Source organism: Pleurodeles waltl, chromosome 11, assembly GCF_031143425.1.
Source record: "Pleurodeles waltl isolate 20211129_DDA chromosome 11, aPleWal1.hap1.20221129, whole genome shotgun sequence".
In the NCBI taxonomy this organism is placed as follows: Eukaryota; Metazoa; Chordata; class Amphibia; order Caudata; family Salamandridae; genus Pleurodeles; species Pleurodeles waltl.
In genome coordinates, this window is record NC_090450.1 from 784,864,443 (window position 1) to 784,888,025 (window position 23,583).

General features: G+C 42.6%; 1 protein-coding gene across 1 annotated transcript in view; it reads left to right on the forward strand.

Moving 5' to 3' along the window:
* Window positions 1-23,583, forward strand: part of TESC (tescalcin) — a 240,177-nt gene that overhangs the window by 153,272 nt on the left and 63,322 nt on the right. The window contains exons 2-3 of the mRNA XM_069214504.1: window positions 8,058-8,127; window positions 21,514-21,594. Coding sequence (XP_069070605.1) covers window positions 8,058-8,127; window positions 21,514-21,594 — 151 coding nt within the window. The remainder of the gene's footprint in view (window positions 1-8,057; window positions 8,128-21,513; window positions 21,595-23,583) is intronic.

A 23,583-nucleotide genomic window follows, 5' to 3' on the forward strand; every position in this document is an offset into this window, starting at 1 on the left:
TTTGCCCCAAAATGTTTTGCACCGGCTTGCACCATTTTTTAGCACCAGCTGGGCACCATATTTATGGAATGGTGCATGCCGGTGCAAAGGGTAGGCTAGCTAAAAAAAAATGTCGTTAGGCAGTTTTGAGTCAAAATAAATGATTCTGACCAGATTAACATCATTTTTTGACGCTAAGGGGCATATTTATACTCTGTTTGCACTGAATTAGCGTCATTTTTTAAAACTCTAATTCAGTGCAAAACTAACTCCATATTTATACTTTGGTGCTAGACCCGTCTAGCACCAAATTTATGGAGTTAAAGTCATTTTTTGGAAGTGGAAACCTACCTTGCCTTAATGAGATGCAAGGTAGGCGTTCCCGTGCAAAAAAATGACTCTATGGCCTTAACACCATATTTATACTCCCATGTAAAAATGGTGCAAGGGAGGGAGGAGGGGTCAAAAAATGGGGCAAAGCTTGCTTTGCCCCATTTTTTAAGACCTGGGTCAGGGCAGGTGTTAGGGGACCTGTGGCCCTATTTCCATGGTGGAACACCATGGAATAAGCCCAGAGGTGCCCTCCCTAGGCGCACCCCCACCCACACTAGAGGGACTGCGAGGATGGGGGAACCCATCCCAGGTAAGTACAGGTAAGTGCATTTTATTTTTGAAAGTGCCATAGGGGGCCCTGAAATGGGCCCCCATACATGGCACCGGGTGCAATGGCCATGCCCAGGGGAACCCTGTCCTCTGTGCTGGCCCTTGGGTGGTGGGCATGACTCCTGCCTTTTCTAAGGCAGGAGTCATGTGGCATGGTAGGTTTAGCACCATAAAATGACGCTAATCTGGTTAGAGTCATTTTTTTTTACTCTAACCAGCCTAAAGCCATTGTTTGGTGCTAAACCCTTTTCTTCCATACTGCCAGCCCCACCCGACTAAAGTCATTTTTTAAAACTCTAGCCTACCCTTTGCACCGGCTTGCACCATTCCATAAATATGGTGCCCGGCTGGTGCACAGAAATGGTGCAAGCCGGTGCTAAACTTTTTGGTGCAAAACTGAGTTAGTGCAGTTTTGCAGCAAAAAGTATAAATAAAGGCCAATATTTTGTAAGTTTGCACCACTTTTGTGTCACAAAATGACGTTAACGGTGCAAAAAAGTTTAAATCAGGGCCTTGGTGCTAGATGGGTCTAGCACCAAAGTATAAATATGGAGTTAGTTTTGCACCGAATTAGAGTTAAAAAAAATGACACTAATTTGGTGCAAAGAGAGTATAAATATGCCGCAGAGTATAAATATGCCCCTAAATATGGCGTTAAGGCCATAGAGTCATTTTTTGCACGGGAACGCCTACCTTGCATCTCATTAAGGCAAAGTAGGTCTCCACTTTCAAAAAATGACTTTAACTCCATAAATTTGGTGCTATAATGGTCTAGCACCAAAGTATAAATATGGAGTTAGTTTTGCACCGAATTAGAGTTTAAAAAAATGACACTAATTCGGTGCAAACAGAGTATAAATATGCCCCCTAGCGCTCTGAAGTTAAGCCTACTGCTCTGCCAAGCTACCAAGGGGGTAAGCAGGGGTTAGCTGATGGTGATTCTCTTTTACCCTGACTAGAGTGAGGGTCCTTGCTTGAACAGGGGGTAACCTGACTGTCAACCAAAGACCCCATTTCTAACAACTCTGATAAGGTATCTGTGAGCAACGCGACCAGTGCTAAATACCGCCCATCGAGTTCATGCTGCTGTGCCTGTTCGTACTGTGAGCGCCATGGCCGCCATGCAGCACGAACGGGAGAGACAAAAGAAAAAAAAAAGGTTTGTCCACGATGAGGCATATCAACAATCGTACAATAATACATGTAACAGGGGCAGTCTACAAGGCATGACAAAAACACTTCAAGGCGGGACAAACGTAAAGCATTTACCAATGACATGAAGTGATTATTGAAAGGCAAGCCCACAAACAAGTGAAAGTGATCGGTTTGAGGTAGGCGTGGTTAAAGCCCACAACACTTACAACAGGTCAAAGCTCTTGTTCGCTCGATCTAAAAAGCTGTCAAACATGTAGGTAGGAAATTCATCATATAGCAATTGTAAACACAACAGGGCAGGATGAACTTGACAAAAATCCTGCCCCTTTAAAAGCGGTATGATCAAATCTTTCCCTGGTTTATCATAATACCCTCAAAACATTACAAAGTGCAAGGTGTCTTGCAGAGAGTCCTTGTCACAACCACAGGAACCTATATTTTTAGCATCTTTCCACACTTTGTGACCACTAAACACCACTGGAATAAATGTAACCTAAACTTGTAAGAAAAAACACAATGGTTGTTGTTGGTTACAAACATGAGAGATGGTTTAATTCTCAGGCATACTACCGAACTGTTGTTTTTAAGATTTTAATTTCTTCCCTATCAGATTGCCTCCACATTCATGTTTTTTAAACACAGGTCCAGTCATATTTACCCAATGCCCCACCGTTATCAAACGGATCATGCCTCCCCAGATGGACAAAATACTCTTTAACGTACTTCAGCCAAGGAATGAGCTGTGCTTTGTCAAGGGAGAGGCAATTCAACAATGTCTCCCTGTTGAGTTTTGTTTCTGCCCTAAACGGTATTCTTACCCAGTGCAGGAGAAGGCCAAGAGCAACAATATCAAAGAGGTATCTGGTACCCAACTCTTCATGCACTTATATATGATGGAACATAGTGTGGTACACTTAGCAACCATCTAAACAATCACTGATCTGCAGTTGCGCAACATCGGTGTAACTCCAGATATCAATGCTGTGGGTAACCTTAGATAGACATTTAGCCTAATACATTTTCAACAACACACACAAAGGTTTCCACCCCAACACAGATGCAAAGCCTGTGACTCCGGGGATCACACTCAATAGTGAATTACTTTTTGCTTGAATAAGAGGCTTCCAGTTCATACTGGAGTCAAATGGGATACTCAAATAAGAGAAGGCCAGAATCTTTGTTAATGTATGCCCCCCCCCCTAAGTTGAAAGTCCTGGTTTTAGGAGCTCGCAGACCACCCATCATTCCAAAAGATGAATTTAAGTATATGGCCAGATCTAAGTCGTTCATAAAGACCACAAAGCATCCTAAAGTGTTTGCAGGCCCAGCACAGAACTGGGTCATCCGCATAAAGTAATGCACGTAATGATTGTTTCCCAGTTAGTGGGCGATAAGCTCTTGACTCTATTAGTACTTTGACTAATTTATTAATAATATACACAGTAAAAGAAACAGAGCCAAGATACATCCGTGTTGAACCCCTCTGTTAGTCATAAAAGGCTGCATGCAGGAAGAGTCTATGGTATAACAAAGTGAAACAGATATGTTAGAGTGGAGGTCCCTCAAAAAGAATGCAATATCTGATCTGACTACCCTAGACAGAAGTATTTACCATCATTTGGGACATCTGACTCTGTCGAAAGCCGAGGTGAGGTCCATGAAGGCCATATAGATTGAACCTTGTCTGGCCACAGTGTACTTGTTAATAATCAGGTACTAATTCAAACATTGATCATTGGCCTCACTCCCAGGTCTGAATCCATACTGGAAATCTGACAGGATTTGATTCTCATCAGCCCAGGCGGTCAATCTATTAAGGACAACCCCCCCATGACCTAGACAACAGAATCAATCAGAGGAATTGACCTATAACACTGTGTCTCCATTTTTATACACAGGAACTATAATCAATATGATGCAAGAATGCAGAGACCCCTCCTTCACAGCTGCATTTAATGTTTGTGTGCATAAAGGGGCCCAAACATCAGGTTCACTTATGTACAGTTCTGGTGGGATCCATTCTGAGCCAGGAGCCTTGTTCTTAGAAAGTTCAAGGATAACTGTTTTAACTTCCTCTAAATTGAAGACTCAGGCCCTGATTCATACTTTTTTTTGTGCCGCATTACCGTAATTTTTCTGATGCAAATGTGGCGCAAACTTACGAAATACAATCGTATTTTGTAAGTTTGCGCTGCTTTTGCGTCAATAAATGACAGTAATGTGGCACAAAAAAAGTATAAGTCAGGGCCTAAGTTGGAAACCCCATTAGAAGGCAAATGGATATCATAATCAATGTTGGAAGCTGGGAAAATATAAACCCCGATAAAATCTGATACCCAGAATCTTTAGTAATGTGGTGGCAGAAAGACCCGTTATCATTTGCTGAAAAACAGGCACAGTTAATGATGGCCCAGAACAGGGAGATATTCTTCAGACAACTTAATTGAAGTAAATTCGTTCAAGCTTCATCTTTAAGGTAACTTTTGTGCATTTTAATCTCTAATTTATAATTATTTCTACACAGAGCTACCAATAATTTGTCTATATGGTTAGATATTTGGGCTCTCTGCAATCTTAGTAAGCAAACACTCATTATGAAATCATCTAAAAGTGTGCACCACTCTTCTTAATGGTGGGAACATGAGGAGGTTTCTAACTTCATGGGTGGTGCAAAGAAAGGAACTATCTCATTGTGCATAATTAAAACTAATGTCTGGCTCCGAAACACAACTAGAGAACAACTTCCTGTTAAAATCATCAGGCATAACTTGTGACCATCCTACTCTTCTCCCTGGGCTAGTAACGACCCATTTACTGTTCATACTGTGAGAGCTACTTACAACTGGCTCTGGACACCCTAACGACAGACAAATTGGGTTACAATTACTAAAACTGCTTACTGGGAACTTTATACCATTTATCTGGCTATAAATGAGTTAAAAACAAAGACAAATTATAGAAGCACATCTACATCCTCAGAAGGTGGGGTGATATGGAGAGAAACAGTATAAGCAAGTTGATCAAAGGAAACAACTAGATTAAGCTCACTATGGATAGTGGTAAGGAAATCCCCTTGCTGGTATGTTCCAAATGTAGGCTTGGACTAATCATACAACTAGATGTACAGCTAGGGCTTGGTTTAGAGCCTAACACAAATGGATGCTAAAGTCACTAACTAGTAACACAATAAAATTACCCTTCTTGATACCTTTCAAACAGCAATAATGTTTTGGGAACAGTCGTGAAAGTTATTGATAAAGCTTGAAGATTAAATATACAAGTGACTAGCACCTCCAACTTACCCTTGAGAGACAAGGAAGGTAAGACGGTCAAGCACCCTTTAGCTCTTCCCGTGCTCGACACAGTTGCAGGACGTATACCCATCTAAGTGGAAACAATTTGATGTTTCCTGCAGGCAAATCACCCCAATTTGCTTACAAAAAGCCATATCCCATCTGTGCAATAACTAGCTGGTCCTGCTACATTTCAACTAATAATTTCTAAATCTTTGAAATCAGAAGTACAGGTGTACATGTGATCTGTCCCTGATCTGTCAGATTCATTATAAGTCAATCACAACTCTTAAAATGGTTCAGAGTCTCAAACCTATTGAACAACCTTAGAGAAAAATCAAAAGGAGCCTTTCTTGCCTGGGGGCCAAAATAAGGCACAAACCAAGAATTATTAGCAAGAACTAGTTCAGGTCTGTAAAAAGGAGGATGCTATGTTAGCTTTATACAAAGTAATCAAGGCCAACAAGAGGCCAGCCATCCCAGATCTGTTAAAATGTATCACCGCACAATTATCAGCAAACTTTTTTTCATCCTTCCCAATCTAACCCACCCTTCTAACCACATTGATGTGTTCGGAAAAACTAGCCCCCATAGCAGTATGCCTCCCCAGTCAATGGGTTACCTTGTTTTTCAATTGCAATATGTTTTCACCCATCCCTTCCTTAAACTGGGAGACGCTTCCTAGAAAAACAACATAAAGGATAGACTTAGGTGGTAAGTTGATGGTAAGTTTGGGCACATCAATCAGAGGAGTCCTCGAGCCAAGAGGACATATACCCATAGCTTGACCGCCCAAGGGAGATACTGTAGGAGGTTTTTTCTCATGTGTGAGCCTCAAACTCACTGAACTAATCGGGGTGAAGCAGGTGAAATTTTGAGGGGCATGTGAAAGTGTACCCTCATGTCTCACTGCAACTGCAGAGGTACGCCCTCCACACTAACCCCTCTCTATAGGTCCTGATACAGAACACTGACCTGCCTCCTTATCAATAAGAGCCTCAACCCTCCTGTCTGATAACCCAGCCATATTAGCTGCTCCATTGTCACCGTTATTGATCAAAGTTCTAATGTCCAAATTGACCTTTGCAGATAATTCAGTAACTGAGCTTTCCATACACTCAAGCCACTTACAGCATGCCTCAAAGGATCCTGGGACCAACCATTCAATTTTAAGATATAATTTTTCCATAAAAAATCCCATACATTTTCCTCTGTGTCACGTGTGTCCCCAATAGGGACCCCCTTGGAAGTTTTGACCTGACTATCAGTCGCTTTCGGGGTCTTAAAACTGGGGCTAGCCACCTCTCTCTTCTTTGTTTTCTGTGCTGGTGGCAGAAAGTCTAAAGTTATCTCTTTATACGAGGCACCAAAATCAAAACAGTCACAGTGAACGTCTGCATTGCACAGTCGCAAAACTGATTCCCCTTAAATGACCCTCTTTATTCAATGCCTCGGGCCTACCGACTAAGGAAGAGGCAGTCGCATTGTGTCTGCGCTCCACCATGGTGATAGGAGAATTTTTTGAGGCTTCAAGAGCAGATGTAGCATGTATATCTACCTCTTCCTTCCCATCTGTGATGCCTTCATTAAGGACCACCACTGCTTATGATAGATAAAACAGTATGCTTGACTTACCACAACAGCCCTCTGCGTCATTAGATTTGGTGGTAATAGTCACCATTGGTGTGTTTGGAGTGGCTAACGTACGTTTCCCCATTGCCTTAAGAGTCTCACAACAAACGTAAGAAGGAGGGCCCTGTCCAGTCACGGTCAGGCGTGGGCGAAGGCATATGTGCCAGTCTTGGCCAGGCCACAGCCTTGCAAGGCAGGAAGCAGAAGAGCGCTTTATAGTGCTATGCCCCCTCCCTATCTTCTCCAGCAGGAGCACCCCGCTCCGGCAGGGCCAGGAAACACCACACACTCCAGGCAGCACGTCGGTATTCAAAATGTTGATGCTAATAGAATCCCTACAAGTTTCATTATGAAGAACCTATGGCATTGGACTGGGTGAAATTGTCCTAAAGCATTATACGTTTTGGAGCCAGGAATGTGTGAGAATGCACTGAAGTTTATTATGTGAACAATTGAGTAATGAGTGACCCCCCCATTATTAGTAGCTTATGACGTACGGGAAGACTGATAAATCATTTTAGTGTATGTGGCCGTAATGTAGAGAATGTATGAGACTTTATGTGCTGTATGAGACCAACAATGTAGATAATGAGAGGCCAAGATGTAACAAATGAGGAGAGCAATGTGAGGAATGTGTGGGACTAGATGAGTTTGTTTTAGGTGAGCTGATTGGGGAATGAGTGAAACCCGTTTGTTGTGTGTGAGGCATGAGGGTATGAGAGAGACTTCATCGAAGTATATGAGGCCAGTAACATACCGAATATTCAAAAGTCTGTGGTACTGGATGAGTCCAGCGAAGAAGGGAAAGTGAGAGACTCCAATAAATTGTATGAGCTTGTGGCGAGGCATAAGTGAGACTCCACTGAAGTGCATAACAGCAACAATGTTTGGAGTTAGTGAGGGTTCATTGTATTGTATGGGACCAGTGATATGTCACTAAAGTCTCTGAACCTTGCAAAGAGGCGTAAGTGGGGCTCTGTTGGACTGTACGAGAAACAGCTGAGAGAATGAACATGAGGCTTATGATGTGGGATGGAGTGAGACTACCTTTCAATACCTTGGTGGAGGGGGGCAAGTCAGACTCCATTGAAGCCATAGAGAATGCAGAGAATGTGCCAGGCATCACTGAATTGTATGCATTGTGCGGCATGGGGAGAGTGAGGGATGGGTGAGACTCCACCACAGTATGTACCAGGGAAAGGGTGAACTTTGCCAGTTCTTTATTAAAATCACACACTGCATCCCTGCTGCTTAAATTGACACAGATGTTGGTTATTTACATCGTTAAAGTCAAGATTCTTGTTCCGTAAACATTTCTCTCTTTTTCCTCAACAGTCACTTCAGAGCAGATAGAGCACCTGCACAAGAGGTTCAATCATCTGAGCGGGGATCAGCCGACCATCCGGTAAGAGGCCTTGTGAGTAGCAGGCAGGGTGCTGCCTCTTGCATGTCTGGCTCCACAGCTTTAAATGGGCCGGGTCCGTCCGGGCCTGAGACCCAGTAGTAACTAAATACAGACATTGAAACGGGCCCCTATCGGGCCCTATGTCCATGTCTTTGACCTTACTGGCAATAACACCGATGCATTTCTTAACAATAATGTAAAAAACAAACTAAAGTAATCCATGTCAGCATTTAGTTTCTGGACATGTTTTACATGTTTAACACTATTAGGGAAGCCAAGATTAAGGACCCGATTTAGATGTCAGTGAAGGGAATACTCTGTCACTAACATGATGGATATCCCGTCTGTCGCATTACAATCGCCATAGGATAGAATGGGATCGTAATATGGTGAACAGGATATCCATCACTTTTGTGAAGGAGTATTCCCCTCCGCCGACTTCTAAATCAGGTCCTTAGTAAACTATTTCCAGGTAGTTGTGTTTCTGTATTTTTCGTGTAGCATATTACTCTTGTACATACCTTGAAATAGGTCGCCTCTAGCTGTTTATAAAGGGCCACAATTGCTCTGGAGTGCGGCAGAAGGTAGTGTCATTTTTTATCTCACCATGCCTGTCAATGGGTCAAAAAAGGTGTTCAAAATACACGCTAATCCAATCTTTGGACTCTCTGCATAGCACACAAAGCAGTAGTCACATATTCCAGTTGATGTATTATTCTGTGCAAACCTGTGTAAAGGAGGTATTCAGTTTTGAAAGTATTGGCAAGGTAAAAGTAAAAGAAAATACAGGGCTTACAGGTGAGTGAGTGCGATATATATGTTTGGGGGCTGGTGAAGCAAAGGAGATCTGAGAAAGGGCATTGAAGAGGGAGTGAAAAGAGGGTGCTGAAGAGTAAAGAGATAAGGCTTAAGATATGTAGGCCGTCGAGATATGGAAGAAAAAGGCATACATTTCTTACACAGAGCGTAACCTGAAAATTTGAGACATGAACGTCAATTCACCAAAATGCAAACGATACTGGAAGTGACATCACATGCCCTTTGACCTTTAATTTCACTCACACACACATGCTTACACTTACACACACTCACATAAACAAACACTTGCCCACACGCACAACACACATTTAAAAGCATCTTTACTTCCTTCCGCTGCCAGGGATGGTCATATTCCAGCTGATTGTACTCGATGTTTGTATTACACTAACAGTGAATAATAAAACATTCTTCAATATGAATATAATAAAAATGAGAAAAAACAAAGAGAGTGGAGTCTCAACCACGTCTATAAGTACGAGCTGCCACTGTGTTCCTGGCACTGATTTTGCTACCTCTAGGGGTCGCAAAGGCAGTGCCAGTAATCACCAGTGGTTACATCTGAGACCCCTGGCAACCCCTAAATGATGCCCATGGATTGAGACACTCTGAAGACCACTATCCCTTCCACCGTCCTAAAGAATGTTTAATTCACAGACTCATATTTCAGAACTGAAACATTTTCAATGTTATTTACAACAAAAATATTGTTTTACTCACTTATGGTAAACAGCTGACAACCAACCACTAAGCCAATATCCCTGGCTGGTTTTAGGTGTATGTCAGTTGTGTTATATTTTGTGATGCAATAACAGAAAGATTAGTAAGGCACCAAAATACTGGTTGAATGGTACGCTATGAGAATCACAGAAATTGTTTTATTTGTTTAACCCACGCCCTTTATTACAGGTGGATGCTGCATTTAGGGACCCCTCACTTTTTTCATCCCACTTAAAGCCTTGTTTGACGTCCGCTGTCTTCTAATCGTGCATGTTCTTTCACGCTGACAGCTGCGTTCCAACAGGAGTACTTCTGACTGAAGTCAAAATGGTACTACTAATTAGGGAAAGGTCTGAAAGCTTCCAGATGTTTAGAAGATCTGCAAATGTATGACTGTTGCATCCCACACAACACAGGCACCATCAGTGCAAGCTTCTCTGACACATAAACAAGTAGGAACATCAGTGCATGCTTCTGTAACACCTAAAAAGGTGGCAGCAGCAGTGGAAGCTTCTCTAACACATAACCATGTGGAGGCCGCAGTGTATGCGTCTCTCACGCATAAACAGTTGGTAGCAGAGGTGCAAGCCTCTGTAACACGTAAGCAGGTGGGAGCAGCAGTGCAGGCTTCTATAACACATAAACTGGTGGGAGTAGCAGTGTAAACTTTTCTAACACATGAAGTAGTTATGGGACAAGTGGCATAGCAGTGCAAGTTTCTCTAACACATAAAAAGATGGGACCATCAGAAGTTATGGGACAAGTAGCACAGCACTGCAAGCTTCTCTAACGCATAAACAGGTGGGAGCAGCAGTACAGGCTTCTCTAACACATTAACAGGTGGAAGCAGTAGTGCAAGCTTCTCTAACACAAATTGGTGGCAGCAGCGGTGCAAGTGTCCCTAACACATAAAGGGGTGGTAGCAGCAGATTCCAGTGAACTCTCCCAACTAAATTAAAAACATAGTCAGAGAAAATGGATGCTGCCAAAACGATATTACTTCACATTTTAAAATAAATTGTAGAAAAGCCTGAGCTGACCCTTTCAACCGGCTAGTTCAGTGAAGTAAATCCCTCTTGTAGAGAACATACATTTTTCGCTAAATTTGAGGAATGCAGAAGATATTGAAATGGTAGAGATGAGAATGTAAGAGAGAGGCATCCCACACATCTCATAGTTTTCCATTTTTAGGATTGAACGCGCAGGCGCACTGGCCCCTGTTGTAATCTCTCTAGGCTTTTAACCACGCCCATGTCACTCCCATCACTTTCATTGGCTCGTGGGCTTGCCTTTTAAAATTTGCTTGATTTCATTAGTGAAAGGCCTGCATACGTCATGTCTTTTCCAGTATTTAGCCCTCCTCGAGAGCATCAGCCAACTACTGAAAACATTTGAGGCTATATGTTTTCCGCATGGCTTCTGGACTACTTTTTTTTTTCATTTCGTAGGCAGCTCGCTGGGCTTTAATCGAGCGCTTTTCATGACTACCAGTTTAATTCCCTTGTTTATCCTTAGGCTCCTTTGCGAATTCAAGGCTTTATGCAGCGCGATTGCACTTGTTTTTTTTCTTACCACGCAAAGGCGAAACCAGACCGGTCTTTTTATTCTTATTAGTCTCCTTCACGATTATGGTGTGGCACTTTAAATCGGCTCCCTTTTGTGAAATTATATTGCTTTTCATTTTCAGTTTATGTGGAAAGAAAAGTCTGATTAGGAGTTTACAACGCTCATAGCTCTAACTCGAGCAAATGCAAGACCCATTGCATTGCAAATGCTTGCTAAAACTGCCATTTCTTCAGTTCCTAAGTATGACAGGGACTTTTTAGATCTGAGAAGGAAATAGAGTGTTTTACTCTTATGGGCATTAAATTTACTTCAAATCCGAAGCTTGTCCTATAACTTAATTTGATCACATCCAAGGAGACAGTGACTGTGGAATGGAAAACAAGGACATCTGTCAGGTGGAAATAACGATGCTGTCAAAAAATAACTGTCAGTTGTTCTCATAGTTATACGTGCCTGATAACTGCCTTTATGTGGTCCTTAAAGTTAGAAACCAATCTGGGGGACCTCTGCCTGCTCTTAAAACATTTTCGTTTCAGCATTCACAAAGGGGATAGGGATCCTTTGGGGACACATTCCCATTTGCGAATAGTTACCGCCTACTTTAAAGTGTCAGTAAGAATTGGATGCTTTGCAACCTTAATTCAGTTGCAAAACATTCATGCATACCAATGTGATTCTGTATTTGGAAGGGACCCCCAAAACACACCCCTTCCAAATACCGAATCACTAAACACAAATTGATACTCAGTAACATGTTAACGAATTGTAAGTTGTGCTTTGGACATAAGAAAAAAACAATTTGCAGTCGGAAACCGCCTGATTCTTTGCATCAGGCCCTTTCCGGCGCAAAAGTGCTTTATACAGAGGTCCTTAAGTTATCAAATTCATAAATTGTTATAATGTTTAAATACATTATTGTTTTACAATGTGACAGATAGTAATCTAATGCTTGGGTTCCTGACCTTACGACCTAAAGACATCGGTTGTTGCTTTTAGTGGTGGAGCTGGCCCTTGACCAGGAAAAAAAAGATTCTAGCCAAATGACTTATTGTGGCTGTGCCTGAAACTGAAAATATGTGATGTAACTATGTGTAGTGCATACATCCAACAGTACAGTGTCCAGTATAATACTATCCCAAATACGTGTTTTCATCCTCGTTCTATCACAACCTGGTTTGTGTAGCAAGGACTCAGATATCCACACACATAATACTCTACGCCCAACACCTCCCTTCATGTTTGAGATGCTCGTTTTCAGTAGAAATGTTCTCTCTAAAGTGCTTCAGCTCTCCTTGGAACTAGGTCCGCACTGTAGCAAGTACCTCAAATTAGGAACAATATCAACGTGCAATTAATGTTCAGAACAATTTAAACTGACCTTTTAAAAAAAAGTATTTTCTTTCTCCATAATTCTTTGTGGAATTGCTTACACAATAAAGCCCCGCCCCCTCTCATTAAAACACTTCAACCATTTTTGAAGTGTTTTTGTCTACACTACAGCTTTTGTGCGTAGAGCCTGTTTCTGAGTCATGGCAGACGAGCAAAGGCCCAGGGAACAATGAAAACTGACCAGTGCGTCACCGCCGTGCCAAGTCTCACGCAGCAGACCTAGACCTTCAGGCTCACCCTTGGTCCTGAGCTAATAGAACCTATTGTCCGGCTCTCTAATGTTATTGCCCTCACAAGTCCAAAGAATAATGAAATGGCAGCCCACTGCGCCACTGGCGTGAGGAGAGAACTAGTTCACCAGACTCCACCTTCCTTCTGAGTCCAAAAGACTACTTGTGCTTAGTACGCGCGCGCGCCCACACGCACGCCTGTGCCCGAGAGAAGACAACCGGTGCCTCTTCCAAATGTCAGTGTCCCAATCCTTTTCCTGAAGCAGCACCAAAAAGGCGGGAGATATGTGCTGCGAGACTAGCTTTTAACAGATAATCCATAGACTGAATTTCCTCCACATTATTATCCTCCTTGGTGGAGGATATTCAGGGCCATATTTATACTTTTTGACACACAACTGCGCCAACGCAGTTGTGCGTCAAAAATTTTAACGCCGGCTAACGCCATTCCAAAGCGCCATGCAGGCGCCTTATTTATTGAATGACGTTAGCCGGCGCAGCTGACTGGTGTGCGTCAAAATAAATGACTCACACCAGGCAGTGCCGGCGTAGGGGAAAATGGAGCTTGGGCGTCAAAAAATGGGGCAAGTCAGGTCTGAGGCAAAATTTTGGCCTCAACCCGATTTGCGCCATTTTTTTTTACTCCCAACCCCCATTGAAATGACTCCTGTCTTAGCACAGACAGGAGTCATGCCCCCTTGCCCAATGGCCATGCCCAGGGGACTTATGTCCCCTGGGCATGGTCATTGGGCATAGTGGCATGTAGAGGGGCACAAATCAGGCCCCCCTATGCCAAAAAAAAATATATGTATATACTTACCTGAACTTACCTTAAGTTCCCTGGGATGGGTTCCTCTATCCTTGGGCGTCCTCCTGGGGTGGGCAAGGGTGGCAGGGGGTGTCCCTGGGGGCATGGGAGGGCACCTCTGGGCTCCTTCCGAGCCCACAGGTCCCTTAACGCCTGCCCTGACCAGGCGTTAAAAAATGACGCAAAAGCGTCTGGATGTCATTTTTTAAGGCCCGCCCACTCCCGTGCGTCATTTTTGCACGGGAGTTTAAATAAGGCGCACTTGCATATCATTAACGCAAGGTAGGTGTCCACGCTAAAAAATGACGCAAACTCCAAGATCTTTGGCGCTAGACGGGTCTAACGCCAAAGTATAAATATGGAGTTAGCTTTGCGTCAGATTTGCGTAAAAAAAAACGACGCAAATCCGGCGCAAACAGAGTATAAATATGCCCCTCAGTCAGTGGCTTCTGCTCTGTATTTCACTCCAAATTTTAAATGGGCCCTGTGACACTTTCGAGGTTTCCTTTGTTCGAAATCATTCAGGATAATTTGTGTATCTTCTGTAGCAGATACTTACACATCCGCATGCTCTGGGTGTGGCTGGTTCTGGGTTTAAATCCTTTTATAAAAGCGCTGAGAGAAGCACAAATGTGGTCTTCAAATACAGCTAATGCAATGCAGCTTTTCCATTGCACATACTGTAGAAGCGCATCTAATTTTGTACTTCTTTGGCCATAGTTATTTTGTGGTGGACAATCCATATCATTTTTGTCATAATACATGGGATACCCTTGTATATCTAGAAAGAGGTGTCAATTATTTTCTTCTTATGTATAGGAAGCAATCATAGAAAATCCAGTTATTCACTGTTTTGATGTCAGACCAGAGAAGTGCCTGCCCCAGCAGCCCAGGTTCGCACGGATGGTGAAATATCTCTGCCCAGAGAATACAGAGAGCCAAGGTTTATAAATGCATGTGATGCTCTTGTGCCATCAAAAGCTTTATCCTGCGTCACCAACGGACCTCTGCCAACCCATGAAAAACATGCAGTGCGAACACATGGCTTTACCTGGAGAAGACAGAATGTGCTGTGTAGCTGGATGCAAGATAGGCAGTGCTCAATTTGAGCCAGTGGTTTCCGGTTCTCAGCACCAACACTTGTCAACACTGGCACATATTACAGTGAACCACATGGTGGCGCTGTTTGTATAATTTCGAAATGAGCACCACAGCAGTTGTTTAGTAATGTAATGTGCATTAAAATGAGTAATATCTGCCACCCAAGCCATTCTTATAGCTTTGGGTGGCCAGGAATAGTCTGACTTGTCACACCTGTAGGAGTGTGATGGTCAGTAGTTGTTTAGGTCATGTCATTGGCAGCGCTGGCAGGAGCAATGGCTGGTGCAGCTGCAGTGGCCTCCTGACAAGGGCCCAGGCACCTCATTTTTTAGAAATTAAACATTTGAAGATAGGGTTTTTGGTTAGGTCCCAAGTGGGAATGCACAGAGATTGGTATAGTAGGATGGCATGACACCAGGTAGTGATTTTCTTTGTAATGCGACATGGATGTGTCGGGGAAGAGATATTGCAGACCGTTGATGCGAGCATGCCATAGATTTTGAATGGTAGGTGAAGGTCTTACAGAATGTGGATGTGAAAGATGGTGGGATGGCAAGTATCTTGGGTTTTTAGAGTTGAGCCTGCGAGAGCATACACTAGCCCAGGCGTCTCGCTTGCGAGACACTACTGTATACAAAGATGGCTTGAAGCTCGCTTGTTGCTTACTATTTGTTAGCTTCGTGTCACTCTTCTTTGCAGCTTCCTTAATTGGTAAGTACAGGCGAAACGTCATTTCTTATCATTTCTCAAGAGTAGGGACCAAGCACAGATTGATTCAAGTTGATCTGTTCCCTTCCGCTGCTTCCAAAGTGATGAGGTGCTGTTTCCTCCTCCTCTTCGACTCACCCTGCCTGCTGCTCCCTCCATAGCGCCTGTGCTTTTTTTCTGATTTTTGGTGTGTGTTAAAACTTCTGTCCAGTGAGGCTGCTGGAAAGGAGGGATTGATGAGGATCAATCACTTTCACAGTGTGTATCAAATGTACATATTAATCTGTCTCTGCACCACTTGACTTTTGTGAGTGAATTTGGGTGGCTGAAAATCTCTGGACGATAGAACAAATATGTTATCAAACTGCATTCCTTTAATGTGGACAACTACCAGCGTTGTATGACTTATTTTTTTAGTGAAATTGACCTCAACCTATCAAAACAGGCTAGGTGCACAAGTGTGCAGTGTATGGCACCCTGGATGTGCAATTGTCATTCAGGAATTTGAATGAACATCTTTCTATTTTCATCTTCGCTATTCAGCATCTCTCTTGCACAGAGGTGATAACAGTGTGCAGTGGGGTGCACAGTGCAATAGTTTCTACCATCAGCACATGATGTGCCAACTCCGACCTTTCAGCACTTTAGCGATTAATCCTTGATTGCTTTCAAGTATGTTTCATTCTAGAAACCGTGTGGTATATTTACTAAGTTTTTGCTGTGTTTGTGTCACAAATGTGATGCAAATCAAAGCTAAATCTTTTTTTACTAATTTTACTTTCCAACCCTAAACTTGTTTAGCCCTGGAAAATCACTCAAAACTAGCGCAAAGCAGTGCATAGCGCTGCTGTGCATTACTTAGCACCAAGGAAGTGCACCATGGGTGGTGCCTGGGCGTTCCCATGCAACCCCCGAAGGTTTCTGATGCTAAACCGTATTTACTAAAAAAGTAGACAAGGTTTAGCATCAGAAAATAATGCCCACTTCTACCAGGCACAAACATATAGAAATGCATTCATTTCTTCTTTCTTTTCCGACTTTGCATTTATGCTACTCTGTTTAGCACAAATGCAAGGTGGGAAAAGTTTCTAGGTTAGTCTAGGCACAGTACTTTGTATTGGAAGGGTATCCTTCCAGTACAAGAGCTATGTGAGTCTCACATAATCTCACATAGACACCCTTGCACTATGGTGCAAAGGTGTTTACAGGGCGCATGGCAGCCCAATTCTGCACTGGCGCTAGGAAGAGGGGAGGAGAGTGCCATATTTCTGTAAATATGGCTCATTCCTGCTCCTTCCTTCTCATGCAGCTCAGCACAGATTTTTTTTTTTGCCCACTGCGCTGCATGGGAATCTGGTAAATCTGGACCAGTATTTTAAAACTGTAAGCATGGTCTGAAAATCACATCATCAAGGTGTTGTTGGATAAACAGGAGGGAGTGGCTGAAAGAGTCATGCATGTCATAAGGTCACAAGGAAGTTGTGTTTTTAATTCTACAAAGTGGTGTTGCCCATTTTGAATAATGTTCCTGCTGGATTTACAATTAACAAACATTGGTAAAATCAATAGGTCTTGCCAATGAGAGCTATTGGATTTGGCAATGTTTTGTAGCCATGCTGCACAATAGCACCTATGCTTTGCCATGTGGCTAAAACTTATTACAAAATCACTATGGAACAGCCAGGGCAAATGCACTTTTTTTGAAAGTGCATTAGCGCTGTAAGCATCATAGTAGTTTTTTATTACAATTTTTAGCTACTCTGTACGTCAGCCGTGCTCCTATACAGCATGGCTAAAAATCAGTGACAAAGTGGGCAATGCCCATGCTGTACAACATAAACAAAAGGCAATGTCAGAGCCAATAGTCTCAAAGGTGAGGCCTATTGGTTTTGTCAATGCTTGTTTATATTTGGTTATGGAAGGGACAGGTAATGTCAAGGGCGGACAGGACACCAGGTCATTTTTTAAATGTTTGCGGGAGAGAAGAGTTTAATGCCAACCGTGGTGGAATTGGGTAGTGGTACACTAGGTTATGTACGGCTCCCACATGACTTCTCTGTTCCTATGCAGTTATATGAGCAGGGATACAGGATGCATATGCCATGCATGGCTCTCACAAAGGGCCCGATGTACGACTATTACAGATTGTGACACACAATTTGCATTTTTGTGAAAGTCGCTAATTGTGAGTCGCAATCTATAATGTACAACAGTGTCTGAAACACTGTTAGTGATTCCCAAATGAGTCTCAAAGGACCTGCCTCATTAATATTCATGAGGCAGGTCGCAAATTTCGACCCATTTGGGCCGCACTCACCGGGCTGGTGGCCTGTTGAGGTAAGCACACCATGTCTGTGACTGCTTATTCAATAAAGCAGTTGTTTTTAATGCAGCCCGTTTTCCTTAAAGGAAAACGGAATGCACTTCAAAAATAAAAATGAAAAGTTTTCTTTTCATTTTTTCAGAATAGCCAGTAGTCCGTGGGACCACTGCCTGCTCTGAACAAACATTTTTGCTACCATTTAAAAAGGGGAAGGAGCCCGTTGGGAACCCCTTCCCATTTGCGGAGGGGTTAGCACCAATATGAAATTGGTTTTAACTGAGATTGTTTTGCGACCGCAATCACGGTCACAAAACAATCATACATGGGCCTGCGAGTCACAATTAGGAAGGGATGGCCTTGGAAGGCCTCTTTCTAATTGCGAGTCACAATCCCTATTTTGCGAGTCGATAACAGGCTGGCGACTCGCAAAATAGGGATGGAACATTGTACAAGGCCATTTTACTGTCACAAACGTTGAAATTCGCCTTTTGTGACCGCTAAATTGCTTTGTACATGAAGCCCCAAATCCCATAGTGTGAAAGCCAGATTCTAAATATGGGTAATTAGATTTTTCCGTTTTAAGACGTAGTAACACTGGCTAACAACAGCTGTTAACACAAAAAGAGGGACCGGGAGTGTTGCTGGTCCAGTGTACAATCTCCCTGTAATAGTGACTGTATAAAGGTACACTGTTCCAAAAATAGAAAAAAGAAGAGAATGAAAACAGGGGAGACCTGTAATCTCAGGAGCAAGAGCCCTCAAGCATCACTCTGGATGACTAGCATCATCATCGGGAATAGCTCCTCACTAGGCCGGCACTGCAATGCCTAGTGGGCACCCCAAAGTGGGGGCTCTCAGCCGAATTTTGAGATAGTGACTAGAAAATTCAATAGTGCAAAATAAGGGTGCCGCAAGTCACCACCAAAAGCAAAAAAAGAGAAGAGAGGTTTAAAATTGGTTATTCATCCGTAAACTTCATCATTTAATCAGTCAAATGTAACGAGGATGAAGACCAAGGTTAAAAGCAGTTTTTAAAGTAAGATTGAGGATTATGCTCATACACCTTTCAAAAGTAAATAAATGTACTAGAGTGTCCTAAAAATTAAAAGGCACCTCTATGTTATGGTCGACATGTTTCGCGTCTATTGGTCTATACAGATCCACTGACGCTTCATCAGGACCTACGTGGCTAGGTAAACAAACCTCTTTAGAAATACATGGAGACCGGTCACTTACTTAAGTTGACTGGTAATACAGGTACCCACCCCCTACTCGAGAACAGGTTCCATGGGTAAGGCGTCTCTAGGACTCATGGTGACAATACTCGGTCACTGGTCCTGTACTCGGACCTACCCTCGGAGACAGCCTCCCTTTCCGGCAGTACTCGGGCCTCCCTTTCCGGGAGGCTGTCTCCGAGGGTAGGTCTGAGTACAGGACCAGTGACCGAGTATTGTCACCATGAGTCCTAGACACGCCTTACCCATGGATCCTGTTCTCGAGTAGGGGGTGGGTACCTGTATTACCAGTCAACTTAAGTAAGTGACCGGTCTCCATGTATTTCTAAAGAGGTTTGTTTACCTAGCCACGTAGGTCCTGATGAAGCGTCAGTGGATCTGTATAGACCAATAGACGCGAAACATGTCGACCATAACATAGAGGTGCCTTTTAATTTTTAGGACACTCTAGTACATTTATTTACTTTTGAAAGGTGTATGAGCATAATCCTCAATCTTACTTTCAAAACTGCTTTTAACCTTGGTCTTCATCCTCGTTACATTTGACTGATTAAATGATGAAGTTTACGGATGAATAACCAATTTTAAACCTCTCTTCTCTTTTTTTGCTTTTGGTGGTGACTTGCACTATTGAATTTTCTAGTCACTATCTCAAAATTCGGCTGAGAGCCCCCACTTCGGGGTGCCCACTAGGCATTGCAGTGCCGGCCTAGTGAGGAGCTATTCCCGATGATGATGCTAGTCATCCAGAGTGATGCTTGAGGGCTCTTGCTCCTGAGATTACAGGTCTCCCCTGTTTTCATTCTCTTCTTTTTTCTATTTTTGGAACAGTGTACCTTTATACAGTCAGTAACAACAGCTGTTACCCACTGTTGCTGCTTCATAAAGGAATTCCAGGCTTTTATGGCAGGGCTCTCATTAAGGCTGTCAGTGTTGCTCTGGCAGAGATGGAAGCACTTCAGGAAGAGAGGGAGAAGGAAGGCACAGAAGGTGAGGGTGTGGGTGGCACAAAGCCAGGTTTGTGGTTTGTGGAAGAAAGGAAAAGCTATTTTATGTATGGCTCCCCATTACTCATTTGTCTCTGCATAGTACTTAAAAGCAGGGGCACATGATTCAGGTGAGTAATAAATAACATACAATTGTGGAGGGTTAACAATGAATAATGGAGATGTTTTTCACTTCAGAGTTCTGAGTGATGTTATAGACAACATAAGCTTCACCCTGGTCGCCTCTTTGATATCACTCAGAACACCTTGATGAAGAAAAATCCCTATTTTTATTGATACCCATCTATAATTCTGTATATCATACATCGGAGCCCATAAACCCTATAAAGCCTCCTCTAAATGTCCTTATTAAAGTTGAGCTGTGGCAATTCTCGTTATCTTTAATAATGAAATCATGTAGTTTATTTAACAGATGTACATTATTGCAGCTGCGTTGTAGCATTATAGTGCATCCTGCAAGTACCAGCAGCCACAATGAATGGCAAGTCACTGAGCTGCAGTTTAACAGGGAAAAGGAGAACTGATTTTTCATTCTTATTTTTTTTTTTTTTTTACATGAAGATTGATCAGCAGAAAGAGAATGTTTATGATAACAAGCTTTTTTTTCCATGCTACAACTCATTAGAGGAAAGATAGAATCTCTGCATGCTTATACACATTCTGAGCAACAGCGTTTTTAATCTGGCTTACGTTACACTGAACGCAATATCTTTTTACAACAAATTAGCAACTGTTTTTGATTTCACACTACAAATTCTACTTGCATTCTTCATGTGTGCAAACCTACTATCTCTGTTATGTGAAGGAGCAAGACACCAAGAATGTAAATGGTTTGTGCTAACATTGAAGTTGGGTCGTGAAATAGAAGAAAGATAATACCCTCAGCCATATGTTAAAAGGATATTTCAAGCTGTCCCACAGAGAGACACTGTGGCTCCATTAACAACTTGATGATTCTCACCAGGCAGATGAATGCACCTCTTCCAGCATGGCGGGGTCATGGTCTCCAACATCCTGATGGACCGGCAAACTGTCCAGTCCCATTTGGTCTGCAGCCTCATGCTCTTCATGTTCGGAGACCTCCTTCACCACTTTGCAGTATCCCAGTCTGAAACAGCAGCTGTACTTTATACCGAATAATGTATTGTTCTAATTGGGCATTTGATACCCTAATAAGCTTGGCACTGTTTATGTGTGATAGTAGGATATCTGATGTTCTGAATTAGAAATTCTGTAATTTGAACGAAAGACGTATGCATCACTCATATATTTCTGTCTCTTTTCCTTCTCGACTCTTCTTCCTCAAAATGTACTGCCTCTCTGTTCATAACTGCCTCTAAGTTAATTTCTGGGTTTTAATTCTTCATCACTGTGATCATCCTTCATCCCTGTATCCGTACTTTACATCCTCTCTCTCACATCATCTCTTGTCACCCTTTCTGTTAGAATCCAGGACTCACAATCTCTTTGTGTGTTTTTACAGCCAGGAACAGTTTGAACGCGTGCCTGACCTGCATTCAAACCCAATCAGGGCAAAAATTATAAAAGCCTTTTTTGACAAAAGGTAAGAGATCTTCCTGAGTGTGGGTACGTGTTTCCCTTGTTCCGCACAAGCCTTGGGTCTCCCCAGAAATGTAGAAAATTTAATCAACATTGAATCACAACACCAGTCCTAGCCATGGCTTCTGAGAGCCAAACAGTAACACTATGTGGTACAGCCATTGATACCCACAGACGGTGCAGATGTGGCATGTATGTGCAAAGGATTGCAGACAGTTGAGTAATGACAAGCATCAATGACTTTGGCCAACGAGTTTCAGAGTTGAAGATGTTCTATCCTTGGCTGCTCCAGGCCCATGTAATGAGTGCCAACAGGCATGGGCCTGACTGTTGTTATCAATGAACCTCCTGAATGAGGACAGCCTTTAAACAGTGACCAGATAGCCTCAACTCAACAGTGGCCATGCGTGTAGACAGACAGCAGCTAGATTGCTGACCTGCTGCTCCACGTAAGGCTGAGGTTTGCACATTACAGGATGAGTGTTTTCATGATGCATAGACTGGATATGCCTTTTTGTTATCCCCACCATGTTTCCCACTCATGCTTGATCACTTTTTGAAGCCACGTAAACCTGATTCTATATCAGAATATTGTGTCAGAGATATTGTCCTGCAAATATATTGTATCCTAAATATCGAGAATGGCAGCGGTGTTTAGATAAGTATTTGTAGCTAAGCATAGATTTACTATTTGAACTCTGCAAGCTTTAAATAAATATATGTTGTCAAGGAACACATGTGGAGTAAAGTATAGAAACCCTATAGTTACCTTCATTATATTTTGGTAGTCGATATTTTGGCCTCAGTATTTTTGCAGGGCACTGTGTTAGCCATGCTATTCCAGTAGTATATCCTAAAAGACAATCTTTTTACTAGGTGGTGGTGGTTCCTATTCTGTTATTGACTCAAAGCTAATGGCTATTATTTGGGTATTAAAGGACATATAAGGAATATGTCTTAGGCTTTCAAAGTTGAGGTGTCCTATAGGTATTGTTCCACTTCTGTTCCGTGAACTGAGAAATACGAGATATTCCAGAGCAGATACTTGCAGTTGCGTGCTGCGGCTCGGTGGAGTGCGGTTCATTTGAAAGTCTGTTTCTTTTACTGCTGCACTATTGACTGCAGGCCATTGGCTCTTCTGCTGGGGGTGACTGGCACTACTAACAGTAGTTCCTGAACTGGGACAGGGTGGCCGTCTGGAGTGCAAGGCACAGGGAACTAAATAAGTAATACCTATTGGATTGCTAAGTGAGACTGAATTCAGTATATGGTGAAGGGGCGCAAAGTGCTTACCCACTGAATGTTTGGGATGGGTGCATTGTGCGCAGCTAGCATCTCTAGTGCATAAATGCCAACAGACCTGGTTCAGGCACAGACTTACATTTTGTAAAGCTAAAAAGTACTTTATTTTAGCTGCCTACCGCCTAAAATTGCATGTGTTTCAATGTTAGTCAATGGGAAAAATAAATTCCTCCTATTGTTTTTTACTATCTCCCTCTTTCCTGTTTCGAAATGTTGGCATTTACTCTAGTGCTTATTCTTTGCTTCGTGGACAAAAGACATTTTAATGTAAGACAATGTATGATCATAATGTGAAAATCGCTTTAATATTTAATACTGACCCCAGCAGTGAAAGGAATGTGAAGAGAAGATATTTTGTGCTGCCACTGCATCAGCATAAGCGGCAACCACATTCAGCAGTCTCCTCGTTTATTGCAGGAGAAGGCCAAATGGTAAAAGTGATCCCATAAAGGAAACAAAGATGTATCAAGAAAGTAGAAGAGGCGTCAACAGTCAGGAAAGGTCTTACAAGAAAGAGTCCATAGAGAAGGCTGAAAAGTAGTCAATGTGGAGAGGAAGAGACTCACGAACAGTGAGAGTACAAGACCAAACTATCCACAGCTAAAAAGGGCCTAAGAATAGCTTCTTTATTTTATGACCTCAGGCATGGCATCCAACAAGATTTCAAGCAGCAGTCTGCAACACCAAATGA